Genomic DNA, 24,017 nt, shown 5'->3' with positions numbered 1-24,017 from the left:
GTTCAGGTGGAAGAAGACATCACGGGATGGTGACAGCTCTGCCTCTAGTGATGTTAAAGGTAGACAAATTTGGGGAAAGAAGTGAGCCTGAGAGTGAGGCAGAATTCTGAGTTTGAGGTTAATGTCATAACATCACCACAACTTTAAAGGTAATTAATGTCCTCATTTACACAAGAAAACTGAGGCATACGGTGGGGACATGCTTTGCTGGAGGTTAATGAGAAGGTTGGTAGGGTCTTTTGCTTTGAATAGAGAAAGTAGAAATACCGTGTTCTTGGAAAACTAATAGGATAATGAGGGAATGTGTGGCCTTGTTATAAGGAAGCCCCAGTCTGAGGGGAGACACAGCCCTGACTCAGGGACCCCAGTCTGGGGGAGACACAGCCCTGACTCAGGGAGCCCAGTCTGAGGGAGGCACAGCCCCATCCTCAGGGAGCCCCAGTCTGATGTGAGACGCAGCCCCAATCCCAGGGAGCTCCAGTCTGAGGGGAGACGCAGCCTCGTCCTCAGGGAACCCCAGTCTGAGGGAGACACAGCTCCACCCTCAGGAAGCCCCAGTCTGAGGGAGACACAGCCCCATCCTCAGGGAGCCCCAGTCTGAGGGGGGACACAGCTCCCACTTCTCTGGGAGGTCTAGTTTGAAGGAGAAACAGGGCAGATTTTGCTTTTATCATTTACTCCCTGCCTGCACCTCTCTGTCTCCTACTGGAAGAAGATAATTGTGTGTCTTCCTCTGTGCAGACTGTCTTGCCTTTAATAGATTGCAGCCTCCCAGAGGACAGAAAGAAAATTATTTACTCAGACTCTGTATGGAGCTCAGCACAGCAGGTGTTCAATGTATACATATCGCCGCTAATGATGTAGCACAATAAATACACTTAGCCCTAGTGACAGAAGCCTGATGAACACAGCACACAGCAGCTGTACCAGCAAGGCCATTGGCAGTGAGGAAGCTGCTGGGGAGAGAATTACTAAAAAGCCTGTAATGATCAGACACGAGGAATGTAGGGGCAGCAGGGAAGGGGGAGATCCTTTCTCCTCTGTAGCCCCCATAACAGGTGAGCAGGGCTGCATTATGGCCTTCGTGGGCCCTAGCCACTTTTGCCTTGGAATGCTTCTTCCTTCATTAAAATTAAAAATTAAAAAATCTCTCCACTGCTGGTTGCCTTTCTCCTGGGCAAGGAGGCCTCCTACACCCAGACTACACCCCAGCCTTGGATTCAGGAGTGGCCAGGCTGGAGGAAGATTTGATTATTGCTCCCTAGTCATGGCTCTATTCCTGCCCATCTAACCCACAACAGCAGAATTTCCTAAACTAATGGTGAGGTCCCCAGGAGGTGCTGAGTTCTATTAATATGTTTTACATTTCAGCTTTTTATTTTGGTGGCAATCTAAAATTCATTCTTTACCAAAGCTTCTCCTTGAGAACAGCCAGTCACAACTTAAAGAGAGTGCACTTAATAAGAACTGTAATGGGAAACACTGTTTTGAGATTTTATTTTGTGCCTGGCCCTGGTTAAGTGTTTTACAGGATTGACTCAATTAATCCTCACAACTTTATAAGATTATTCGATTATACAGGTGAGGAAACTGAGGTATTGAGAGGTCAAGCAACTTGCCCAAGACCACAGGGCCAGAAAGAGGCAGGCCAGGATTGAAGCTGAGGGGACTCCTTAGTCCTACAAAGTGGCTGGACCCCAGAGGCCATGTGCCTACCACTAGCCACCTTGCCAGTAAGTCAATCTTCTTAAGCCAGCACTTCTCAAGCCGGGGTCTCTTGAAGATGCTTCCTTTAAAAGGTTTCTGTAATTGTCCACAATACCTTGAATCTTTGTTCTTCCTTCTAGAATGTCTCATTAAGACAACTGGCCCAAGCTGCTGAAATCCTACCACCTATCATTCAAGGCCACAATCAGCACCACCTCCTCCAAGAAGCGTTCCCTTGCCCTAGTTGGTGGGGGAGTCTTCCATAGAATTCCCATAACACTTTACCACTTCCTTTTCTGTCTGCCTTGAGAATGATGTCATCTGGGAGGGGGTAGGGCATACCTGGACTGGGATTCCAACTCAGCCTTTTGTCATAAGTTATTGAACAAGGTGTGGAAGCTTCCTCAGCTTCAATTTCTCCATTTATAAAATGGGCAGATGGTACTGCATTATTGAATGGCTTAAATGAAATAACGTGTAAAACACCAGACACCCTGTAGATACTTCCCTCTTCCCTTGGATTGCACCTATCCAGGTATATGTTTGTAAGCTCCTCCTGAGAAGAGGGAAGATGTCCCATCCAGCTCTTTCACCACCCCATGTCTGCATGCCCATGTGGGGCTGGTGCTTGACAGAAGCCTAACTGAATGGTTGAATCATTGCTGCTGAGTAAAGCAGGTCCCTGGGGGGGTAAGGTGGAGGGGGTGCAGGAAGGAGGGGGGGCTTGACTGCAATGTTCCAGCTCTTGACTGCAAACAAAGTCACCAGGGAGGAGACTGGAGGTAATAAAAAAAAATCATGAAGAAGACAGAGGCAGGAGGAAATGGAGAAGCAAAAAATTGCAAAGCAGGAAAAAAGAAGCTCTATTTGGACTTGAGGACTGAGAGGGAGACTGTGCGGGGTGGACAGAACTGCTAGGGTTTTCTGAGTCTTCACTGCTCCTTGCCCATATTTAATCAAACCAGGGCTGGAAATCAACTTGAATTGATGACCCCCACCCAGCTTAATTGCCCAGATGAGTAGTCTGAGGCACAAAGAGAAGTGGCTTGTTGAGGTTCAAGGCAGGGTCAGTGCAGGGACCCAGCTTTTAGAACTCCTATGCATGCTCTTCCTGCTGTATCCGGTTGTAAGTGAGAGTCAGGATACTCCCATTCCCACCCGAAGAAAGACAATATTAGGAATGCAGAGAGCAAATCCCAGGGTAATGGAGCCTGGTGTTTGCAATAAAAATTTAAATGTGCTGTCCTGGTGGCAACAGCGGCTTTTATCTGATCAGCCTGTCAGCTCTTTAGAAGGCTGGGTTCTATAAATGGCAAAACCAAATTGAATTCATATTTACTGCTCTTGAGACTGTGGGTTTGTTGTTTCCAATGGATTAATTTCTCTCGTCTGTCTCTGTCTCTTTCTTCTTTCTCCTTTTCCCCCTTCTTTCCCTTCTTCATTTTCCTATACTTCCAAGTGCCTTAATTATCCAATAACTCATTGAGAAAGCTGAAAAGAGAGAAGGACTACCTGTCTGTGCTATTTTTCATTTATTTGCTCCTCCAAATAAACTCTCCACCTTTAACTGCCCTGCTCTGTGCCTGGGTAGGCTGACCTGTGCGGGCAACTACATGCGAGTTTCCTTACCCCTTGGCCTCTAGTTAGGTTTGGCCACTGGGGGGCATCAGCAAGTGGTGAGAGGGTGGTGAAAGAGACAGGCTAATTCCCTTGGCCAGCTCCCTCCCAGCCCTAGGTTGTCAGTGGGTTGTATCTGTGTACTTAGGGCTACATCCTCCTGTTGGACAACTCTTCTCCCATGGCTATGCCCTGACTGGGTTCTAGAAACTGCCCTCTACCTTTGTCCGTTTAGGCTAGGGGTGGAAGGCTGAGTAGCTCCCCTCTGTTGCCACCCACTGGGTGCTACACCACCTCTTCTTTGTTCCCCCACCCTGCCCACATCTCTCTAAATGGTCCCTTTATCAAACATCCTTCAGCTGCTGCTTGGATTCCCTCATCTGTTTCCTCTCAAGCCCCTGACTGATAATGTGTCTCCACCCCTTCTCCCCAGAACTGCAGGGACAGAGGACAGCAATAAAGAAAGGTGCAGGCAGGGAGACTCTGCTCCATTTGCCTTTTGCAAAGTGGGAGGAAGGATCCGGGGCCTGGATTACACCTGGTCTTGGGGGAAGCATTTGTAGTATGTGCATGGGGATAAGATGGCATATAGGCCTAGCCACTCTTTGCCCTCAAAGGCCGTGGAAGTCCTGATCCGTATCTCATCCTGACCCTTTTGTGGCTGCTTGGTAAATACTTCAGAGCTGGCTAATGCATGTGAGTTAGGGCAGCCTATTGTGGGAATCCCCCAGATGGGCCTTTTCCCTATTGCGGCTGTTTTCTATGAATTATGTTTACTGAAATAATTTGTGGGGGCTCAAAAACAGTAAAGGTAGTCAGAGCTGAAAAGTCCTCTTGTTTCTGTGTATCTTGGTTTCCTATAAGTCCAGGTTGGCCAACAGGTGAGGATTCTGTCCCAAAGCCAAGGATAGACCAAACCTTGCCGGTACCACGTGGGATCCCTTTGTCTATAACCTGTTCTCCACTGCAGCAGCCCCGCCTGGCCACCCACAAACAGGCAAATGAAACACAAACGCCCTTCAGGAAGGAAATTTGATTTTCTAAATTATTTTTGTTTTAATAATAAGAGGGGTTATTAGAATCCTAAGATTAAATATGCTATGGGTGATGTTACACCACACACATAATAACAGGGCAGGGTGATAACTGCAGGCCTGTGTAATGAGACTCTCCTCAGAGCAGCCTGAGGACATGATGCTCAAGAGACGCAGCGTGGCCAGCCCCTGCTGAGGCCCAGCTCCGCACAACCAGGAGGGGTGTTCAGGGAGACCAGGCCCTCAGCAGGGCCCCATGCAGTGAGGAGAGGTGGCTGTGAGGAAACATGAGGACATTGCTCATGTCAGCCTCAGACCCAGGAGGCAGAAATTTGGGCTTATCCTTGGTATACAGAAAGAAGATACAGCTCTGTCTGATGGAGCCCCAGTCTGAGAGGAAACAGAGTCCCATCCTCAGGGAGCCCTAGTCTGAGAGGAGACCCAGCCCTGTCCTCAGAGAGCCCTAGTCTGAGGGGAGACGCGGCCCCATCCTCAGGGAGCCCCAGCTCCACCCTCAGAGGGTCCCAGTCTGAGGGGAGACTCAGCCCTGTCCTCAGGGAGCCCCAGTTGGCTGAAGGAAATACAACCCCTACCTGCAGTAACTTTCAGGTCTTGTGTCAGCCCATAATTATGGAGTCTAGCCACAGTGACCTTTAATGCTACCTAGCCTCCTAGCCTTTGCCTACCCTCTATCCTGTGTAGGTTGAAAAAGAAAAGCCTATTTTAATTTTTGCCTGGGCCAACCATAATGAGGAGAGTAAATCATAGAGTGAACATTCTCCAGCCAAATGGAAATGAGTTTAGGATTATCTGCCACTTTGCGTTATTCACCCCACTGCTCCCTTCATTAGCCCCTTCCTAGAGAGGACCCTGCACTGAAGTTGCTCCTGGATGGGTACTAGGGAAAGGGTGAGGCCTTTGGAGGGTAGAGGGTGCTGGTGTGTTAGTGAACTGGGGTGCTCTGTGATTCACAGCAGGAGGGAGTAAGGGGTTGAGATAGCAAGGCCTAGGGCCTGGCACTTGGATCTGCTGGGGAAGTCCTTGGGTGAGTGAGAAAGGCCCGGCAATGCCCTGGTGACTGGAAATGCATCCCTGGGCATTCTCCACCTTCACCCTCTGGGTGAGAAGGTTCCATCCAGGAACTCTGGTCTCCCTCCAGGTTCCTAGGGTTGGAGCCTTGCTTGAGAATTAAAGATGCTTGAAACATGGGCAGTGTTGGGGGTCAGGGGCAGTTTGGACAAAGAATCTTCAAAGTCATGACTGATTCAAAGCAAAAATCTCATTGTGTGACACGAGGGCCCCCACGTACTCACACCTGTAGGCTGGAGTGGAGGCTGATAGGCAGGGAGAGGAGGAGCAGCCCAAGGTCTAAACTGACGCTGAGAGCTGCCAGCCTGTGGGTTGTCTGTGTCCCCAAAGCAGGGACAGATCACAGGCAACCATGAAGATTAATGCATTCCAAGCTGACAACAAAGCAGGAAAATAGCATTTGTTTCCATCAAAGCTGAACAAACAAGCTGTGCTCCCTCTCTCTTCCTCAGGCGGACTCACTCACATCCAGGCCCCCACTGGTGAAACCCAGCCCTCCTTTACCCACACAGCCCTCCATCAAGAGACACACCCGTTCACTCACCTCCATTCATGTGAGGCCCCCTCACTCACACGCCCTCAGGAGCGCTGTCACACACGCCCACTGTTGCACAGATCTTCCTCACACACACACCTCTCCATTCACATTCTAGCCTCCGCGTTCACACCCCTCACCCAATCCATGCATGGGCCTCCCTCCATTCATGCGCAGACACTCATTCACACATTGGCTCACATGTGTCTCAAGACAACAGACGGCGAGTGCCGCACAGCCCAGGTCGTGAATACCCTGGGTAGAAGATGTTTTCCATTAAACTATTACTACCAGTCATTGGCACGTGAACTGAGGTCTCCTTCCTCTGAAAGTTGCTGGTGTTGTTAGTTATTGACAAGAACATGCATGATTTTTAGATCATTTTTTATTTCCCTGCATCTCACGTTTCTACAGCGGCCCAGTCTCAGTTAGTTGGTCCCTTATATAATGACAGTTATAATTAAGAAGTTTGCTTTGAGCTGGATTCCCCAGAAATGGAACAGTGATTTGAAATAAGGATTTGAGTGTAAGTAGTTTATTTGGGTAATGATTGCAGGAAATGAGGGAAGAGAAGTGGGGAAATGAGATGGGCAAAGGAAGGAGGCCCATATACATTGCATTAAGGAGCAGGTGACTGGGCAGGGCAACTGAGGCTCAGCCCTCCTAGGGGCCTCTAGAAGACTATGTAAAATGTGCCTTGGAGTTATCCCACCCAGGAGGTGAGGATGTTGAGGTATTTATCCTCTATCTCCCTCACTAGCATTGGTTGGGGACTGTTCTCTGGAAGCAATAATTCCTTAGCACACCCAGCCTGCCCCAGAGGTGCAAGCATGCACTTGCATTGAGTCAGAGGCCACAGGGTGTCAGAGGGGCCAAGGGCTACTGTGTCTGTTCATGCTGGAGCATCCATTAATTAATTCATTCATTTATTCATTCATTCACTCATTCTCTCCTCAAACATATCCCAGGTGCCTACTCAGTGCCAGGTCCTGGATTTGCTACCATCGACTCAGAGCTGAGCAATATACAATCCCTGCCAAGAAGGGGTTCCCAGGTGCACAAGGGTAGAAGGCAGGCAAACACATAATTATGTTGCAACACAATAAAAGCTATCACGGACGTGCTAACACGGAGGCATAATGCTGTCATTGCGAACAGAGAGGAAGTGGTTCTGAGCTTAATAACTTACTTATGATAACAATTGCTTATCTTGCACAATAGAAGTTTAAAAAGAGCCTAATGGGCTCATTCTGCCCTTTTGATGTTTTAGACATTATTTTGCCTTTTTTTTTTTTTCTTGTTGTCTGTGTTACCAAAGACTGCTGTTTTTATCGGGTTTATGAAGAAGTTTGGAGATTCAGGATGTGGCTCATGTCCCCAAGGTTTTGTTTGGGGAAAGAACAGGGAATGTTCTTGCCCATCTTGTGTGGGTGTCTTTCTGCAGCCACTAAGCTAGAACCTTCTGAGAGCAGGAGGCTCACTCAGGGATTCTCTGTCTCTCCTTCTCTCTTTTCCCCCTACCTTCAAATTAGAAACTGTGACTCCAAAGTCGAACTAAGAGGTCCCTGAAGTCAAAGGCTATGCCTCCCCTGTCAGACAGGGATCTCTCTGGAGCAGGGGCCCTCTCCTACCCCAACACACACTCATTGAGCCTGCTTCTGCTGCCTCTTCTCAAGATTCTAGAAGAATCTCTATACAGGGTGGCTTTGGAAAGGAGGTTTTGGAAATCAACTCACTGATGCTACCTCTTAGATGAAACCTCAGAATGTCACTTCCTGAGAGTGTGTGGGCACCCTGCAGGGAGGTGGATGTGCTGGAGACAGCAGGGCTGGGATAGGGGCTTCACACTGGAGCTGGCACATGGTGCTGGCAGCATTCACCCCCAGCAACTCCCAAATCAGAAAAGCAGCATGTTTCTGGGCTTGTATGCCCCCATCCAAGTGGAACTCAAGTTTCCTTTCCCCACCCTTTCTCCAGAGCTGGTCCCTCCAGGGCTCACCTTGAGTGGTGTGATTTACGGGGAGCAGTGGGGCTCTGGGAGGGGAAGTCTGGAAAGAAGGTGCAGGCAGCTGCCTCTCCCTGGCAGATCCCAACCCCTCCCACTCTTATTAATTCACACTTTCCAGGCCTGGAGCACCCTGCAGGGGCCATTTCTTTTTACCTGAAGCGGAGACAGGCATCTTACTTGATTTACAGGCTCTAGGGGCGGGCATCTCCTCGGCTGGTTGCTAAGGTATCTTTTAAATGGAAATCAGGGTAGAGAGATATCACATATATCGTGCCAGCCATCTGCTAACTGTTGCCTCTTCTGTCTGGAACAGCTCGAGGTGGTTCTGATTGGGAGGCAGAGCCCAGGGAGGGGAGTGAGGGGAGGAAGCCCCTGGCTGGGGGGATGCCTGTGGTCAAGCCAAGGAACAAGAACTTTCCTTTTCTGCCGCGATGTGCTGTCCTCATTTTTGTTTTTCCCTTTTGTTTTAAATGTAAAATCACATCTGGAGGCTTTTATTACAAACCAAGGGCCTAGTTCCACAACTTTATATTTATTATTGCCAGTATGTATTTCTGAACACGTGTATGTGTGTGAGAGAGACTCACTATTATCAGGGCCTGACAGGTGGGTCTTTCTGGGCCAGTTAGGCCTCTCTACTTCCGAGAATGCCAGCGTCCCTTCCAGGCCCAACCCCAAGCAGGAAACACAAGTGCCCACATGTAGCCAAACAGCTGGTTCACCGCCAGTTACTAAGCAAACCCATAGTGAAGACAGCCAGTCTCTCTGTATGCCAGGCACATGGAAGCCTCCAGAGGGGCCTCCTTTACTCTGAGCATGGCCTGGAGCCAGAGGATCTCCATTTAAATTGTGGTTCTGTCCAGGGTAGCTAGGGGAGTTTAGACAGGCTCAAACCTCTTTTAATCTCACTTCCTAGTAGCTAAAATGGGGATGACAATATTCAGGGCCGCAAGGTAGGGTGGGGCAAGTTGCTCACGGCACGAGGTTGCTCAGATAAGGGAACCCTACCAGTGGCCAGCAGGAACACCTCTTTCTGCCTGCACAAGGGTACTTTGTGCAATTATGGTGGCACTCACCTTGTGGGGTTGTGAAGACTGCATGAAGGAACCCAGTCAAGGAAGGGAGGAGATACTCTTTCTATCCTGGGTAAATGCCCAAGACTGGACTGCTTCTCTGGAATGGTGTAGGTTCGGTTTGGGGAGTGTTTTACTTCTCCCTGCTCCCCTGTATCTACCTCTCTTTGCCCCCCTGCCTTCCCCCAGTGCAGACTCATAGACATTCTGGGCAGACAAGCTCTCGCTCCTTTGCAGATGGATTCCTCCTATGAAGGCTGATTCTGACATTTGATACCAGCATCCATTTCAGCCTCGCTTCTGCTCCCCACACACCTCTCTCAGCTTTGCCCACAAATAATCGCACTGCCCCTCCTGCCCACTTTCATTTATCTCTTTGATCCTTGTCCGAGCCCTTTTCCCTAATTGCCATGTGGCTATGAGCTTCTGAATATTCTGTTGTGAGCCCAGATGGAGGATATCCTGGTTCCTCTCCACCACCTACACCACCCTAAGATACTTAGAGGCAACTAGGCCTGGCATTCCTCTTTCCAGCATTTGTCCAAATTCTTGCCCAAAAGAGAGCCCTTGCACCCTAGATATACACTAATTACACATATTCATCCAGTCCCCTTGTCTCCCTCCCAACTTGGGATTTAAGCTGCCTTTTGTTTTGCTTTTAGAACAATATATTAAGTGACAGTTCTCAGAATACAATTTTAATTAAGATTCAATAGTCACTTCTCCGTCAGTAATCTTCCATGCTGATTACTTAAAATATATTTACCCAGCTCTATTATGTCACAGATTTGAATTCATTAGACGTTTGTTAATCCTCCACAAACTTTTTTTTTAAAATATGTTTTGTTTAGCATAATTTACAAGGACACAACTGTTTGAAACAATGGGCTCTGTGCCTCTGAGCTCCAGGATATGCATCTGGAAGTGTCTGCACCTTCTTCGCTTGCTGTTGCCATTGCTGTCTCTACCAGAGGGCAGGCGACACAGCCAAGGGTAGAAAGGCACAAAGGATGGTGGAGGCAGTCCATCTATATTGCACAGATGCGGTCCATGTGGGTCAGCCTCCTAAAATGCAGAGCCGGTGGGGGGAGGGTGGAGGGAGGATCTGGAGGGACAGTGGCAGATAGCCAGCACAGGCCATGAATAGCCTTGGCCCTGGGCCCAGGGGCACCTGACAAATATCATTTCCTGGGTGCCAGGACTTGAAAATGTTGGGAAGTGCTGTCTAGCTTTAGAACACTGCTGCATTTACTGATAAGAGCTCATAAGGGAGATGGCCTTTCTCATGGGGCCATAGAACACTACCCCATACACATACACACACACACACTCAACCACCTCTTGAATAATTAGCAAGGGACATCCTTGGATATGGCTGTGGCTGTTCGCGTGCTCTCGTGGGTATAGAGAGTACCACTCAACTGTATTTGAGCCAATGCCGTAGCCAGAAAAACGTCAGCCTTCTTCATTCTGTGACCACAATGAGTCATAGGGAGGTGTAGCTAGAAAACTCAAGACTCAATGCAAGTGGAGAAGATCCTCATTTTGTTCTATGAGGCCCCAGCAAGTAGAGACCAAGAAAGCCAGAACACACTTGAGCACAGAGCAAGTTGGAAAGTTGGCAGGTGGAAAGCTTCCATGTATCAACACCTGTGACCTGGTGGGCCCTGGGTAAGGTGAAGCCGGTCTACCTTAGGTAGGAGCTTGGTGAGAACAGGGACTGGCAGGGTGGGCAGGTGCTCATGGGGAAGCCAGGGCAGAGCTGTGTGAAACTGGGCACTTTGGCCAAGGCTTTTAATGAAGGTGCCCATGATGAAGATGAAAAAAAAAAAAAAACACATATCCTATAGAACAGAGGTCAGCAAACTCTTTCTGTAAAGGACAAGATAGTAAATATTTTAGGCTTTGGTGCCATGTGTTATATGCAACAATGGCTCACCTCTGCCACGGTGGCACAAAGGAAGCCACAGGCAATATGTAAACAAATAAGCATGGCTGTGTTCTAATACAATTTTATTTACAAAAACAGGTGACAGGATATATTTGGTCTGTGAGCTACAGTTCACAGCACTACCCAGTATGGTAGCCAATAGCCACATATGGCTAATGAGCATTTGAAATGTGCTCTGAGGGTAAAATACACACCATATTTTGAAGACTTTGTAAAATAAAAAAGTTAGCCATCTCATTAATAATTATATTGAGGATATATTGAAATAATATTTTGGATATAGCTAGTTATATAAAATATGTTATCAAAGTTAATTTCACCTGTTTCTTTTTACTTTTTTAAAAAATATGGCCACTAGGAAATTTGAAGTCACATTTTTGGCTCACATCATATTTCTACTTCACAGTGATGCTCTCTCCAGAAAAAATACAGAGAAAGCCTCTGGCCCTTGAAGGGTCTCAGGTAGGAGATTTACCCTTAAAGAGGCGCAATAATGGAATTCAAATATGCATAATAAAGTGTGTGAAAGGAATAGATTTTTCAATATATTACGTATCTTTTTTTAAAAAAAATAAGCTATTACAGGAGGCCAAGGCGGGCGGATTATAAGGTCAGGAGATCGAGACCATCTTGGCTAACACAGTGAAACTCCGTCTCTACTAAAAACACAAAAAATTAGCCGGCTGTGGTGGGGGGCACCTGTAGTCCCAGCTACTAGGGAGGCTGAGGCAGGAGAATGGTGTGAACCTGGGAGGCAGAGGTTGCAGTGAGCTGAGATCGCGTCACTGCACTCCAGCCTGGGTGACAGAGCCAGATTCCGTCTCAAAAAAAATAAAAAACAAAAAATAAAATAAGCTAGTTTTTTCTGCATCTGTGCTCCTCAAACTGGGAGTTATAGAGCTCTACTTCCACAAGATATTGGCCAGGCGAGGTGGCTCATGCCTGTAAATCCAACATTTGGGGAGGCTGAAGCAGGAGGATCACTTGAAGCCAGGAGTTCGAGACCAGCCTGGGCAACATAGCAAAATCTGACTCTACAAAAATAAAAATAAAAATAATTAGCCAGGCATGATGGCACGTGCCTGTAGTTACTCAGGAGGCCAAGGTGGGAGAATCACTTGAGCCCAGGAGTTTCAGGCTGTCATGAGTTATGATTGTGCCACTGCTCTCCAGCCTGGGTGACAGAGCAAGAATCTGTCTGTCTCTCTCTCTCTCTCTCTCTCTCTCTCTCTCTCTCTATATATATATATATATATATATATATGTAAAACTGTTGCTCAAGAAAGGGATGTCTTTATAGTAAAAAGAAATAGGAGTAATGCAAAATTAAACATTAATTTAGTGTTTCTCTGCAGCAGAATTTCTCAATTCTTCTAAACTTGCTCATGCGTATAGAGCTATTGTGAGAGAAAGCAAGAGTAGGCAATGCTTCCCCAACTTACTGGCCTTAGAAGCCATTTTTGCAGAACTCTAATTAGTATGTTTAGCAGGCAATTTGAGGGGCTGGGCACAGTGGCTCACACTTGTAATCCCAGCACTTTGGGAGGCCGGGGCAGGTGGATCACCTGAGGTCAGGAGTTTGAGAACAGCCCGGCCAACATGGTGAAACCCCGTCTCTACTAAAGATACAAAAAGTTAGCTGGGTGTGGTGGTGTGTGCCTGTAGTCCCAGCTATTTGGGAGGCTGAGGCAGGAGAATTGCTGGAACCACGGAGGCAGAGGTTGCAGTGAGCCAAGATTGCGCCACTGCACTCCCCTGGGAGACAGAGTGAGACTCTGTCTCAAAAAAAAAAAAAAAAGAAAAAAAAGGCAATTTGAGAAATGCTGGTCTGCATAATGCTACACAATCAGTGTGCTGCATGATTTTCCAAAAGTCCAACTCAACTGGCTATCATTTTGCTCTATCAGTAAAGCCCCAAGAAGCACTGTATCAATAAGGCCACATTTAGTACAACATGGGATAGTGAGGAAACTGTTGACATTTGGAGGCGCAAAGACTTGAGTCAGATTTCTCTTCCTTTCTTTCTTAGATAGCCATTCTTGTAAAAGCACCTACTATGTGCCAGGCAGCGCTTTAGGCTTTGGGCATGCAGTGGTGAATGAAAAGAGGTCCCTTCTACTTGGGGCTTTACTGCTAGAGCAAAAGAACAAATTATAAAGAAGACAAGTAGTTAAAACATAGATAGGGATTAGTTGCAAGGAGAAAATACAGAGCAGAGAAGAGGGCTATGCAGCGGGGCGGGGCAGGGATGATCATGGAAGGGCATCTGGGAAGGCCTCTGGGAGAAGGTAACTTGTGAGTAAAGATCCAAAGGAGGCTCTGAGGCCATGATCAATCCTCGTCTGTGTATAGATAATCCCTTCCTTCTGAAGGGGATTCCTAAAGCCCAAAAGAGCTGATGTATGTGAGGGTCTAGATAGAGGCTAATTGCTTATGAAGGGTTCAGAATTCACTCCTTTGCCTCCCATCACACCTCCTTCTTCACTTCCCACATTCTCAAAGATTCATGAACTATGTGGATTCTCCTTGGTGAAACAGTTCCCCACTGACCTTGGAGTCTCTCAGCACCAACTCGCTTCTTATCTACAACCTCATTCTTAAGGAATGCTGGTTCAATTTAATTTCATGCTAAGCCTAAACCAATTAAGAATGTAAAATTATGTCTCAAAAAACAGCCATAACATCCTTTCAAACTCAATTATTGGATAAGCCAATGATATGGTATCTCATTCATCCATCCATCCATCCATCCATCCATCCATCCATCCAACAGATAGTTATTGAGAAGCTACTGTGTTCCAGGCATTGAGCTAGGTAATTGGGATACAGCAATTAGTAAAACAGGCAAAAGTACCTGCCCTCTTTGGAGCTGATCATACAGGACTGAAACAGGAAACAATAAATAAACATCATAAATAAGTAAACTAAATAGTGTGTTAGAAGGTGATAAAGCTAAGGAAAAGAGAAACAGTAAAACTGCATTAGAGGGATTCATGGAAGAGATTAGGTCTTGCTTGAGCACATGCCATTCTATTCCACTCCCTAAGGCAGTGAGGGTTAATGTGAGGGAGGAAGCTCTGGGTGAGTTCATTAGGAATTTGCCTCCTGACCCTGACCTTGTGTTTCTCCCTTCCAGGCGCTGAGTGACCAGACCATGGAGACCCTGCTTGGTGGCCTGCTAGCATTTGGCATGGCGTTTGCCGTGGTCGACGCCTGCCCCAAGTACTGTGTCTGCCAGAACCTGTCTGAGTCACTGGGGACCCTGTGCCCCTCCAAGGGGCTGCTCTTTGTACCCCCTGATATTGACCGGCGGACAGTGGAGCTGCGCCTGGGCGGCAACTTCATCATCCACATCAGCCGCCAGGACTTTGCCAACATGACGGGGCTGGTGGACCTGACCCTGTCCAGGAACACCATCAGCCACATCCAGCCCTTTTCCTTTCTGGACCTCGAGAGCCTCCGCTCCCTGCATCTTGACAGCAATCGGCTGCCAAGCCTTGGGGAGGACACCCTCCGGGGCCTGGTCAACCTGCAGCACCTTATCGTGAACAACAACCAGCTGGGCGGCATCGCAGATGAGGCTTTTGAGGACTTCCTACTGACATTGGAGGATCTGGACCTCTCCTACAACAACCTCCATGGCCTGCCGTGGGACTCCGTGCGACGCATGGTCAACCTCCACCAGCTGAGCCTGGACCACAACCTGCTGGATCACATCGCCGAGGGCACCTTTGCAGACCTGCAGAAACTGGCCCGCCTGGATCTCACCTCCAATCGGCTGCAGAAGCTGCCCCCTGATCCCATCTTTGCCCGCTCCCAGGCTTCGGCTTTGACAGCCACACCCTTTGCCCCACCCTTGTCCTTTAGTTTTGGGGGTAACCCACTTCACTGCAATTGTGAGCTTCTCTGGCTGCGGAGGCTTGAGCGGGACGATGACCTGGAAACCTGCGGCTCCCCGGGGGGCCTCAAGGGTCGCTACTTCTGGCATGTGCGTGAGGAGGAGTTTGTGTGCGAGCCGCCTCTCATCACCCAGCACACACATAAGTTGCTGGTTCTGGAGGGCCAGGCGGCCACACTCAAGTGCAAAGCCATTGGGGACCCCAGCCCCCTTATCCACTGGGTAGCCCCCGATGACCGCCTGGTAGGGAACTCCTCAAGGACCGCTGTCTATGACAATGGCACCCTGGACATCTTCATCACCACATCTCAGGACAGTGGTGCCTTCACCTGCATTGCTGCCAATGCTGCCGGAGAGGCCACGGCCACGGTGGAGGTCTCCATCGTCCAGCTGCCACACCTCAGCAACAGCACCAGCCGCACTGCACCCCCCAAGTCCCGCCTCTCAGACATCACTGGCTCCAGCAAGACCAGCCGGGGAGGTGGAGGCAGTGGGGGCGGAGAGCCTCCCAAAAGCCCTCCGGAACGGGCTGTGCTTGTGTCTGAAGTGACTACCACCTCGGCCCTGGTCAAGTGGTCTGTCAGCAAGTCAGCACCCCGGGTGAAGATGTACCAGCTGCAGTACAACTGCTCTGACGATGAGGTACTGATTTACAGGTGAGCGAGCGGCTGTGGCAAAGGCAGGGAGGGTGTCTGGCTGGGGAAGGAGGAGGGGATGGGGAGGTCTTGGGGCTGCTCCCACCTATACCCCTCTTCCCCAAAGGTGTCTGTGGGGATTCTTGGGCAAACTGTGCCATTCGTGCAGGTAAGAGGAGATAAAAAGAACATCAGCTACAAGGCTAAGAAGAAAAGAATCCACACGGGCAGCCTGAGAGATATGTGTAGAGAAAGACCACACCTCCCGGCTGGGTGGCTGTGGTCAGTGGTCTTACCGCTATGAGCTTATGAATGTTCTGTTCTAAGCCCAGTTGGAGGATATACAAGGACAATGAATAGACCTCTTGGCTGAAGGTTCTGACTCCCCCAAAGAGGCATGCATTTGACCTTCACCTGGACTCATATGCAGTCATGGTTAAGGCTCTGAGGTCAGAAAGAGTGAGATTCAAATCATGGCTTTTCCACTTGCTAGTCATTTCATTCTCCTGGCCTCCTTTAGTTTTCTCATCTGTAAGATAAGGATAATTAATACCTGACTTAGTTTGAACACTCACTAAATGCACTTATTCCGTTTTGGTAACTGAATCAAACTGGCTTTAAAAAAAAAAAAGAGAGAGAGAGAGAGAAAGGGAGGGAAAGTGTGTTGACTCATGTCATTAACAAGTCAGGAACCTGCTTCAGGTTCAGCTGGATCAAAGGTCCCCTACAAACCTGTATTCTCAGTTTCTTACCTTCCCTAAGTTCTATTTTTCTCTGGGTTGGCTTCACCGTCAGGCAGTCTCTTTCCCCTGGGAGACCTCTGCTGGGTCCTCTAAGCAGCCCTAGAGCCTACTTAGAGCCCTAGAGGGAGGAGAGCTTCCCTTTCCCAATTGAGCGCTGATTGAGTCAGACCACATCATGTGAGCCCCCTGGGTCTTACAGATAGCGTCAGCCCTCTCACCTGTGCTGAACCCCCTGGGCCTTAGTCTCTTCATCTAGAAGTGAAGACAATGGTACTGACCTTGAAAAGTTCTCTGAAAATCAAGGGGTCATTTCCTAGGTCTGGTAGAAAGGGAGGTTAAATGTGGAAAGCTGCAATAGAATCACATAAGTCATTCACAGGGAAGAAGGTCACAGAGTGACAGAAGGCCAGGGGCCAAAATGCTGACCACAGATGAGTTCCCTTATATGAAACATGAAGGACATGGCCTAAAACCTTACTGCTCAAGGAATGTATGGTGTCCTTTGAAATTCTGTGTGTTTTATTTTATGCATGTAAAATGATTGTTTGGAGATGGGATCCCATGAGTTTCATCACACAGCCAAAGGGCCCATGGTGCAAGAGAGATCAAAAATACTTGATCCATCCTGGAGGTCTCCTCCAGCTCTGACTGTCTGAGTTGATGAGTCTCTGGATTGGAAGCTCTGGGAGAGAAGAGTACATGGGGAAGAATAGAGTCAATGTGACTGAGGGTGGGTATGTTGTGGAAACCGTAGCGGAGCTGGGGAACTCCCCTTCCTTGGCAGCTGCTGGCCTTGTCTGGATAGCAGTGTCACATCTCAGGATGGAGAGAAAGCAGCATTGGAAGTTACCCACATGCATATGTGCACATATATAGGAATATATAGATAGGGGCATATAGTCAAACTTAAATATGCATATATGTATTTTTCTCACTATAAAAGTCATAGTCTTTATTGAAAATTTGGAAAGTAGAGAAAATTATGAAGAAGGAAATAAAAATTAACTGTAATCCCACCATCCAAAGTTAATAAGAGAAATTTGGAAGGTGTCTGAGTTCATTCAAATGGTATTTATAATCAATCTAGTGTATATTCTGTATCTTAATTCTTCCCACTCAACATTACAGCTTGCTTAGTTCCCATGGTATTAAAATCTTTTTTATTTGGCTGTATTATAATTTATTTAACTAATCTCCTATTATTGGACATTCAGGTGGTTTCTCATTTTTCATTATTAAAAGTAATACAGTGAGGGATATTTTTGCCCATAAATATATTTGTGCAACTTCAGTGATTTCCTTAGCATATTTTTCTAGGAGTTGAATTACTGGTTTATGGGTAAATTATAATCTTTATACATTACATATAAATATTTACCCTTTCACCAGTGGAAGTACTCATTTTGATCACACTTTTGCCAATATTGAATATATAATTACTTTCATCTTTGCCAATTTGAGAGGTGAAAAATGGCACTTGCTTTAATTTGCATTTCTTTGCTAACTTATGAGGTTGACCTTTTGAAAATAAATATATTTCTTTACTTGTGAATTTATTATATGGTCATGACTTTGATAAAAAGTGTAAAGGCAAAAAGCTACCAGCTCTGCAGTTTGCACAGGGAAATGCAGTTCGCGAGGGGAAGAGAAGATGTTGGCTGCCAGAAGGCAACACACTAGCATTGCCAAAATGGCGCAGCTCGCCAGGGGTCTCAAAGATACTGGGAGGAGGAGGAGAGGGCTTGGGGTAGGCTCCTGTAATCACTCAGGTGGGAATTCAAATTACTTTTATTTGGTGATTGAGAACCTGGAGACACTAACTTTCTAAGAATAATGTAAATTAAATGGAAACATCAGAAAACTTGGAATAAAAAAATGCAGCTAACAATGGTGACTTCTCAGGGCTGGTTATGCAGATAAGAGGAGATACAGTGTGGAAATCCTCCAAATAGTGGGAGCACATAGTAGTAAACACTCAAGGAATACAGATTATTATTATCAATACTAGTAGTAGTACTAGTAGCAGAGTAGTAGCAGTGAGAATAATAGTAGTATAAAATAAGACTAGCATCACATCCACCATCCTGGGGAATAAAATGGAAGAGGAAGGTTAGATATACAATTCAGTCTTCTCTTTAAGAAGACAAATTTCCAAAATTTTTGAGAAAAAAACTAAGCGTTGAGTCTGTAGCCAGATAATGGTAATAGCAATCACTGACCAACATTACTGCCAGGCTACTATGTGTTTGATGCTTAGCTTTTACAGGCAGTATCTCACTTAATCCTTCCGGATATATGAAGAAGCATAAAAGACCAAGAGAATTAAAAAATAAAATTCTTCCAAGATCACACAGCAGAAAGAGGCAGGGCTGTGATTTGAACTCCGGCCTCTGGCTTCAGCACCCAGACTCAACCCCTGTGGTCATGCTGCCCACTGTCCTAAAAGGGATTATGGCTTGAGAGAAATAGGAGACTCTAATAAAGAATCTGGATTTTTAGAAAATGAATTGTCCTCATTAGAAAGCATGGACACCAGTGGGCACAGGGCTCTCTGCCCTGCTCATTTTAACAGGAAGGTATATAAAAGAAGGGAGGAGAGGTCTGTATCTGAAGATGAGTATTAAAGAGGAGCACATGCTGTACAGAGAAAGCTAAATGCAGCCATAGAGGGCTTTTTAGTCCATGTTTATGTCCAAGAAGAAAAAATGTTGGTTGGGAAAGAGGTTACAATGAGAATAGATAAGAGGCAAAGACTTGCAACTTGCAACTTGCAACTTGCCTCCATCTTCCCCAGCAAGGAGAAAAGCAGCAGCGGCAACAGCAGCAATAATAGTACACACCTGCATTGATGGATTATTTGTGTTGGTCACTATTCTAAGGGTTCTATGTGCACTAACTCATTTAGTTCTCACAAACCCTTTGGAGGTAAAAATTATTATTTCACTTTAGATAGAAGAAACTTGCTCAAGGTGTTAAACAGGGGGTAAGTAGCAGAGATGGAATCTGAATGCAGGCAGCCTGTATGTTTGCCCAGAGCCTCAACCTAACAAGACCAATACTATGGAGAGGAATGCCGAAGCCCAACAGGCCTGCATCACAGTGCTGTCTATGAGTTCTGGGTCACCAGGCTCTGATGGGCCCCATGTAGGTGAGTAAGGACTAAAGGAGCAAGTAGATGAGGTTCTCAAGCCTATGGTGGTGATTCTGAGATAGCATGGACAGAGAGATGCCTAAGACAGGAAAGGGGTGAATATTCTGCTTTTCAGGGAATAAACTCTGTAATGCTTAGCATGCTAGGCTGGACATGGAGTCCCTATACAATTCTGGAAAGACTTTCTCAGTAGGTAGCTGTGAGCCCTTGGAAAAGAATGCTAACCTAACATGGGTTCACTAAGGGCAAATCCTGCCAAGTCATTGAACCATGTCTTCAGGAGATGCTGTGGACCAGTAGTTCTCAACCTTTTTATCTGCCTCCTTGTCATTCATGAGGGCAGGTGCTTCTCAGGGACATGCCCACTTGCATAGTGACTCTCGGCTGGACCAGCATCTCTGGAGTGACAGGTCCAGTTGGAAAAACTCCTAGGAGTTTCTGCTGGCTGTGAGTCACTACCATAAACAGAGCACGTCACAGTCGTACAGGACATTTGGCGAACTCTCATGCTGTCTTGGGACAAAAGGGAGAAATGTAAACTGATGGAGTGAACTTGTAACTGGTCAAATAACCAGACTGATTAATAAATTGATGTGAATATGCCAGAAAGCCTTTGGCTTCTGCCTCAACATCTGTTCCATTTCTGTACTGCCAGTGTATTTTCTAATTAAGATTGATAACTACACAGAAAATAGGCTTGGCCAATTGTCATGTCGACAAAACTATCAATCAATCAATCATCTATCTTCACTTTGGTTCAAGGAATCAATTGCAATTGCACAAGTTCAAGGTAAGGAAAATCTGGCTCATCTGAAATTCTGTGTGCCTAGGTTCAGAGTTGTAGTTGATCTTGAGGATGTTATGGCCACAATGTGATGGAGCTGGTGAGAGACCCCTGTCATTTTTAGTTGCGCTAATGGAAGTATAGTGGTCAGATCATGAGAGGTTATGGTTCTGCTGAATCATTCTAGCTGGTCAGAGCAGAGCTTTAATATGTTTAATCCGGGATGGCACAGTCTTGGGAGTCATGTTTACAAGCTGCAGTGTATCCAGAGGAGGGCTGATGAGAATGAGGTTCTGGAAGCTCATGTGAAATGGGAGAAGTTTACCTTGGAGATGAGAGGACTTAGAAAAGAAGTCATGGCTCCTTTAACTTATTCGAAGTATTTGTGGGTGGAAAAGAGGAAAAGACATACACACACACATATAGACACATGCGTGCATGGAAGTAGGCATTGGCCCATTACAAAAACAAAATTCCAACAGCAACAGCCTTACACATGTCTCTCATTGCTCTCCATCTGGCTCCGAAATGATTTGGCTTTGTATCTATCTTCCTCTCGCTAGCATGTGATATTCATGCGTGCTCATCTCCGTGTCCTCAGCCCTTGGTAAGTCCTGGTCCAAAATAGCTATAGAGTCAACATTTGGTGAACTGGACAGACTGGAAATAAAGATCAAAGCTGCCCAACAGCAGATTAAAGTAAAAGCGCCACAAAGTAGTGAGCTGCCCATACCAAAAGGGTTCAGTAGAACCTGGCTGACTCCATTCCAGGGATACGAAGCAGGCAGCCTGACTTTCAGGCAGGAGTGAAAACATTTAACTTAAATTATCCCAGCTCTCATCGTGTGTGGATCTACTTGAGACTTTCAAAATCCCATGATCAACATAATATGGCTTCCACTGTTGCTAAATTCACCTACTTTTACTAGTTGGGGGCACTGTGTCAGCTTGCCTCCTGGAGTTAAGGTGCATTTAAGCTCCAGGGCCTGGGGTCAGAGACAAAAATCTTGGCAGAGGCCCAGAGAACCCAACCAGACCTGGACATAGGCCATTGACAGGTCACCAGTGACCCACCTCGAGGTTTCACAGAAACCCCAAAGAGCTAAGAGCAATGTCTGAAAACATCAGGGTCTAGTCTGCATACCAGGAAGGAGGAGCAGAGGCACGGATCACCCCAAATCGTGGATAACTCAGACCAGATTTGAATTAGGCTATATAAAACAGTGCTTTGTGCTTTTTTCAGCTAATAAGCTCCGTCATTATTTAACAGTCCCGGCTGTACTCCCAAGCTGCTTGCCCTTCCTGAGTACACACAGCTGAGCCCTGCAGGCAGGCGCTGTGACACACTGGAGACAGACAGTCCACCAGCAGGGCCTGGCCTGTTTCCTGTGTGACTAGGGAGGGCTGACTATCATGTCCCTCAATGCCAGGGCCCAGCCTGTCAGGAAGGGGCTGGCACTAATGGTGACAGCAACAAAGGGGAGAGAAGTCAATGAGGGGTAGGGGAAGTTTGGGAGAGGGAAGTCATAAAGGCAGCCTCCTCTGCCACCCTGGAGGGAGCAACAGCTCACCCCGGCTTGGCTTCATCCCTGGGGTGACATGGAAAGTTAAATGCCCTGCATGTCATTATCAGCCCAAGTGACATTCACAAACACTTGTCTCTAAGAGTTGTCAAGAACATCTGTCACCAGGCGTGATGTTGGAATGATCCCCAGGAGAGCCAGGGGAAGAGCAGGCATGCTCCTAAGGCAGTCAGCCGGGATGCAGCCATGCCTTGTGTTGCTTGTTATGCTGCCCCCATCCTTGTGTAGAAAAGTGAGGGGCTATAAGGAGAGAGACCCTGAAGATGGAGAGATGACAGCCACCCCAGCCCCCGTCGCACCCTATCTGCAGGCTCCCTTTCCCATGCCATGTTCTTCCGTGATTGTTAGACACATGTCCTGTCCTGGGAGACTGGACCACCCTACTGAGTTTTGCAGGGCTGGGGCACAGGGCTGCATCTTTTACTGCTGCTCTGTCTCCTATCTGGGGAAAGGACAAGAGGGCAGATTCAGCAAGTTTTCACCCCATCAGGACCTTACCACTCCACACCTCAGTGGGGCTGTGCCCTACCCTATGAAAAGACAGCCATCTCTATTGTGGGGTGGAGAAAAATTTACTAATGAAATCGACATCTCAGGATCTGGGGCCATGGGGAGAAGCTAGTGGGAACTGGTGTTCTTAAAGGGAGAAGCTGTTAGGGACAGGTGTTCTCTAAAGGGAGTGGGGCATGCCAGGAACAGGACCTGCGAGAGAAGATTCTTTGACTCGGCTGTTTCTCAAGAGGGTCTGGATTCTCCTGGAAGGGTGGGTTAAGTCCACACAGGTGGAGGAAGAGAATGGTATAGAGGAGGAAATAGGGGTGGACAGGGAGGAAAGGCAACTCCTTGGTCAGAGCCCAGATCAAAATGAACCTGCCTTGGATTTTATATTTTCTAATTTTTTTTTCACGCTGTTGAAACATGACATCTACAAGAGGGGATGCAGAAGACAATAACGTTAAACCCATTTTATAGATAGTAAAACTAGTCTCAAACAGATTGCGTAGATTTTACAAAGTTATCCAAAGCAAAGACTAAGAAATGTAGTCTTCTACATCCAGCCCTTTCCACTGTGCTATGTACCTGCTGTGGGGGACATCTCGCTAAGGCCCCAAAGACTTTTTATTAAGGCTGGAGACTTGGGGTGGGGACACCAGCTGTAATTTCTCTTTCTGGGGAAGTATGGAGTAGCCTTCTGGAAGTCCACGGGGATTTTCTCTGTCAGCTTTAGTCGAGACTCAGTCTCATACTTCTAAGTTCCAGCAATGTTGGGGAAACAGGGGTGCCAGTGAGAAGCTTGGTTCCACTCCATCACCTGGGATTATCCAGGTAATCAATGGGCAAGATGAGGATTTCTGGTTTACATGTCACCAGGTAAGCCACTATGAAGTGACAAAGTTGCTACAGGCATCACAGAAAAAGATGACTCTGGAGTCAAAAGTCCAGGGTGGTGATTAGGATGAACAGAAAACTCAACTACTGTGACTTAAACTCATAAGGGTTTATAATATCTCATGTAAAAGAAGACCAGTGGAAGGGAATTGAGGACTGGTTTTCTGGGTAGCATGGTCATCAGGAGCCCAGTTCCTTCTGTCTTTTTGTCCTACCATCCTCAGCACACAGTTTCTGTCCTTAAGGTCACTTAAAAGCACAAAATTGTTGCTGGAGCACCAGTGATCCCATCTCCCTTTTATGCAATAGGAAAGATGGAAACAAGAAGGGCAAGAAAGCAAAGTGGGGAGTTTCTCAGAATCCCCATCTAATAACTTCTCCTTGCATTTCACTGGGCACACATTTCTGCAAAGGAAGCTAGGAAATGTAGGGTTATTTTTTCCAAGTTAGGCACAATGCACTCTCATTGATGCAGAGAAGATAGGAAGGCAGGTAGCACATCCACACAACTCCATCATTTACTAGTCCTGGGACAATGGGAAAATCACTTTACTGCTCTCCATCTTTATTTTCTCACATGTAAAATGAGAACAGAGATTCCTTTCTGCATATTTCATAGGATTGTGGTGAGGACTGAAAGAGCTCATGTATTTGAAAGAGCGTTCTTCATAGTTAACAGTGGCATACTGGTTAGCTGAGAGTACTTATGATTACTAGGAGCCTGCCCACTTTTTCTTCTTGGTCCTCTCTTCTAGTCCCTGTTCCCCAGCCTGCCTCTTGTGTCTCCATTTTTCAAAACCAACAGAGCTGTAAACTTGGA

General features: G+C 47.0%; 1 protein-coding gene across 1 annotated transcript in view; it reads left to right on the top strand.

The window, feature by feature from the left end:
- LRFN2 (leucine rich repeat and fibronectin type III domain containing 2) overlaps positions 1–24,017 on the top strand; it is a 195,234-nt gene that overhangs the window by 139,519 nt on the left and 31,698 nt on the right. The window contains exon 2 of the mRNA XM_003833331.5: positions 14,151–15,568. Coding sequence (XP_003833379.1) covers positions 14,169–15,568 — 1,400 coding nt within the window. The 5' untranslated portion in view covers positions 14,151–14,168. The remainder of the gene's footprint in view (positions 1–14,150; positions 15,569–24,017) is intronic.

Source organism: Pan paniscus, chromosome 5, assembly GCF_029289425.2.
Source record: "Pan paniscus chromosome 5, NHGRI_mPanPan1-v2.0_pri, whole genome shotgun sequence".
Classification (NCBI taxonomy): Eukaryota; Metazoa; Chordata; class Mammalia; order Primates; family Hominidae; genus Pan; species Pan paniscus.
Note: the sequence above shows the minus strand (reverse complement) of the source record. Positions and strands in the feature narration are given on the sequence as shown.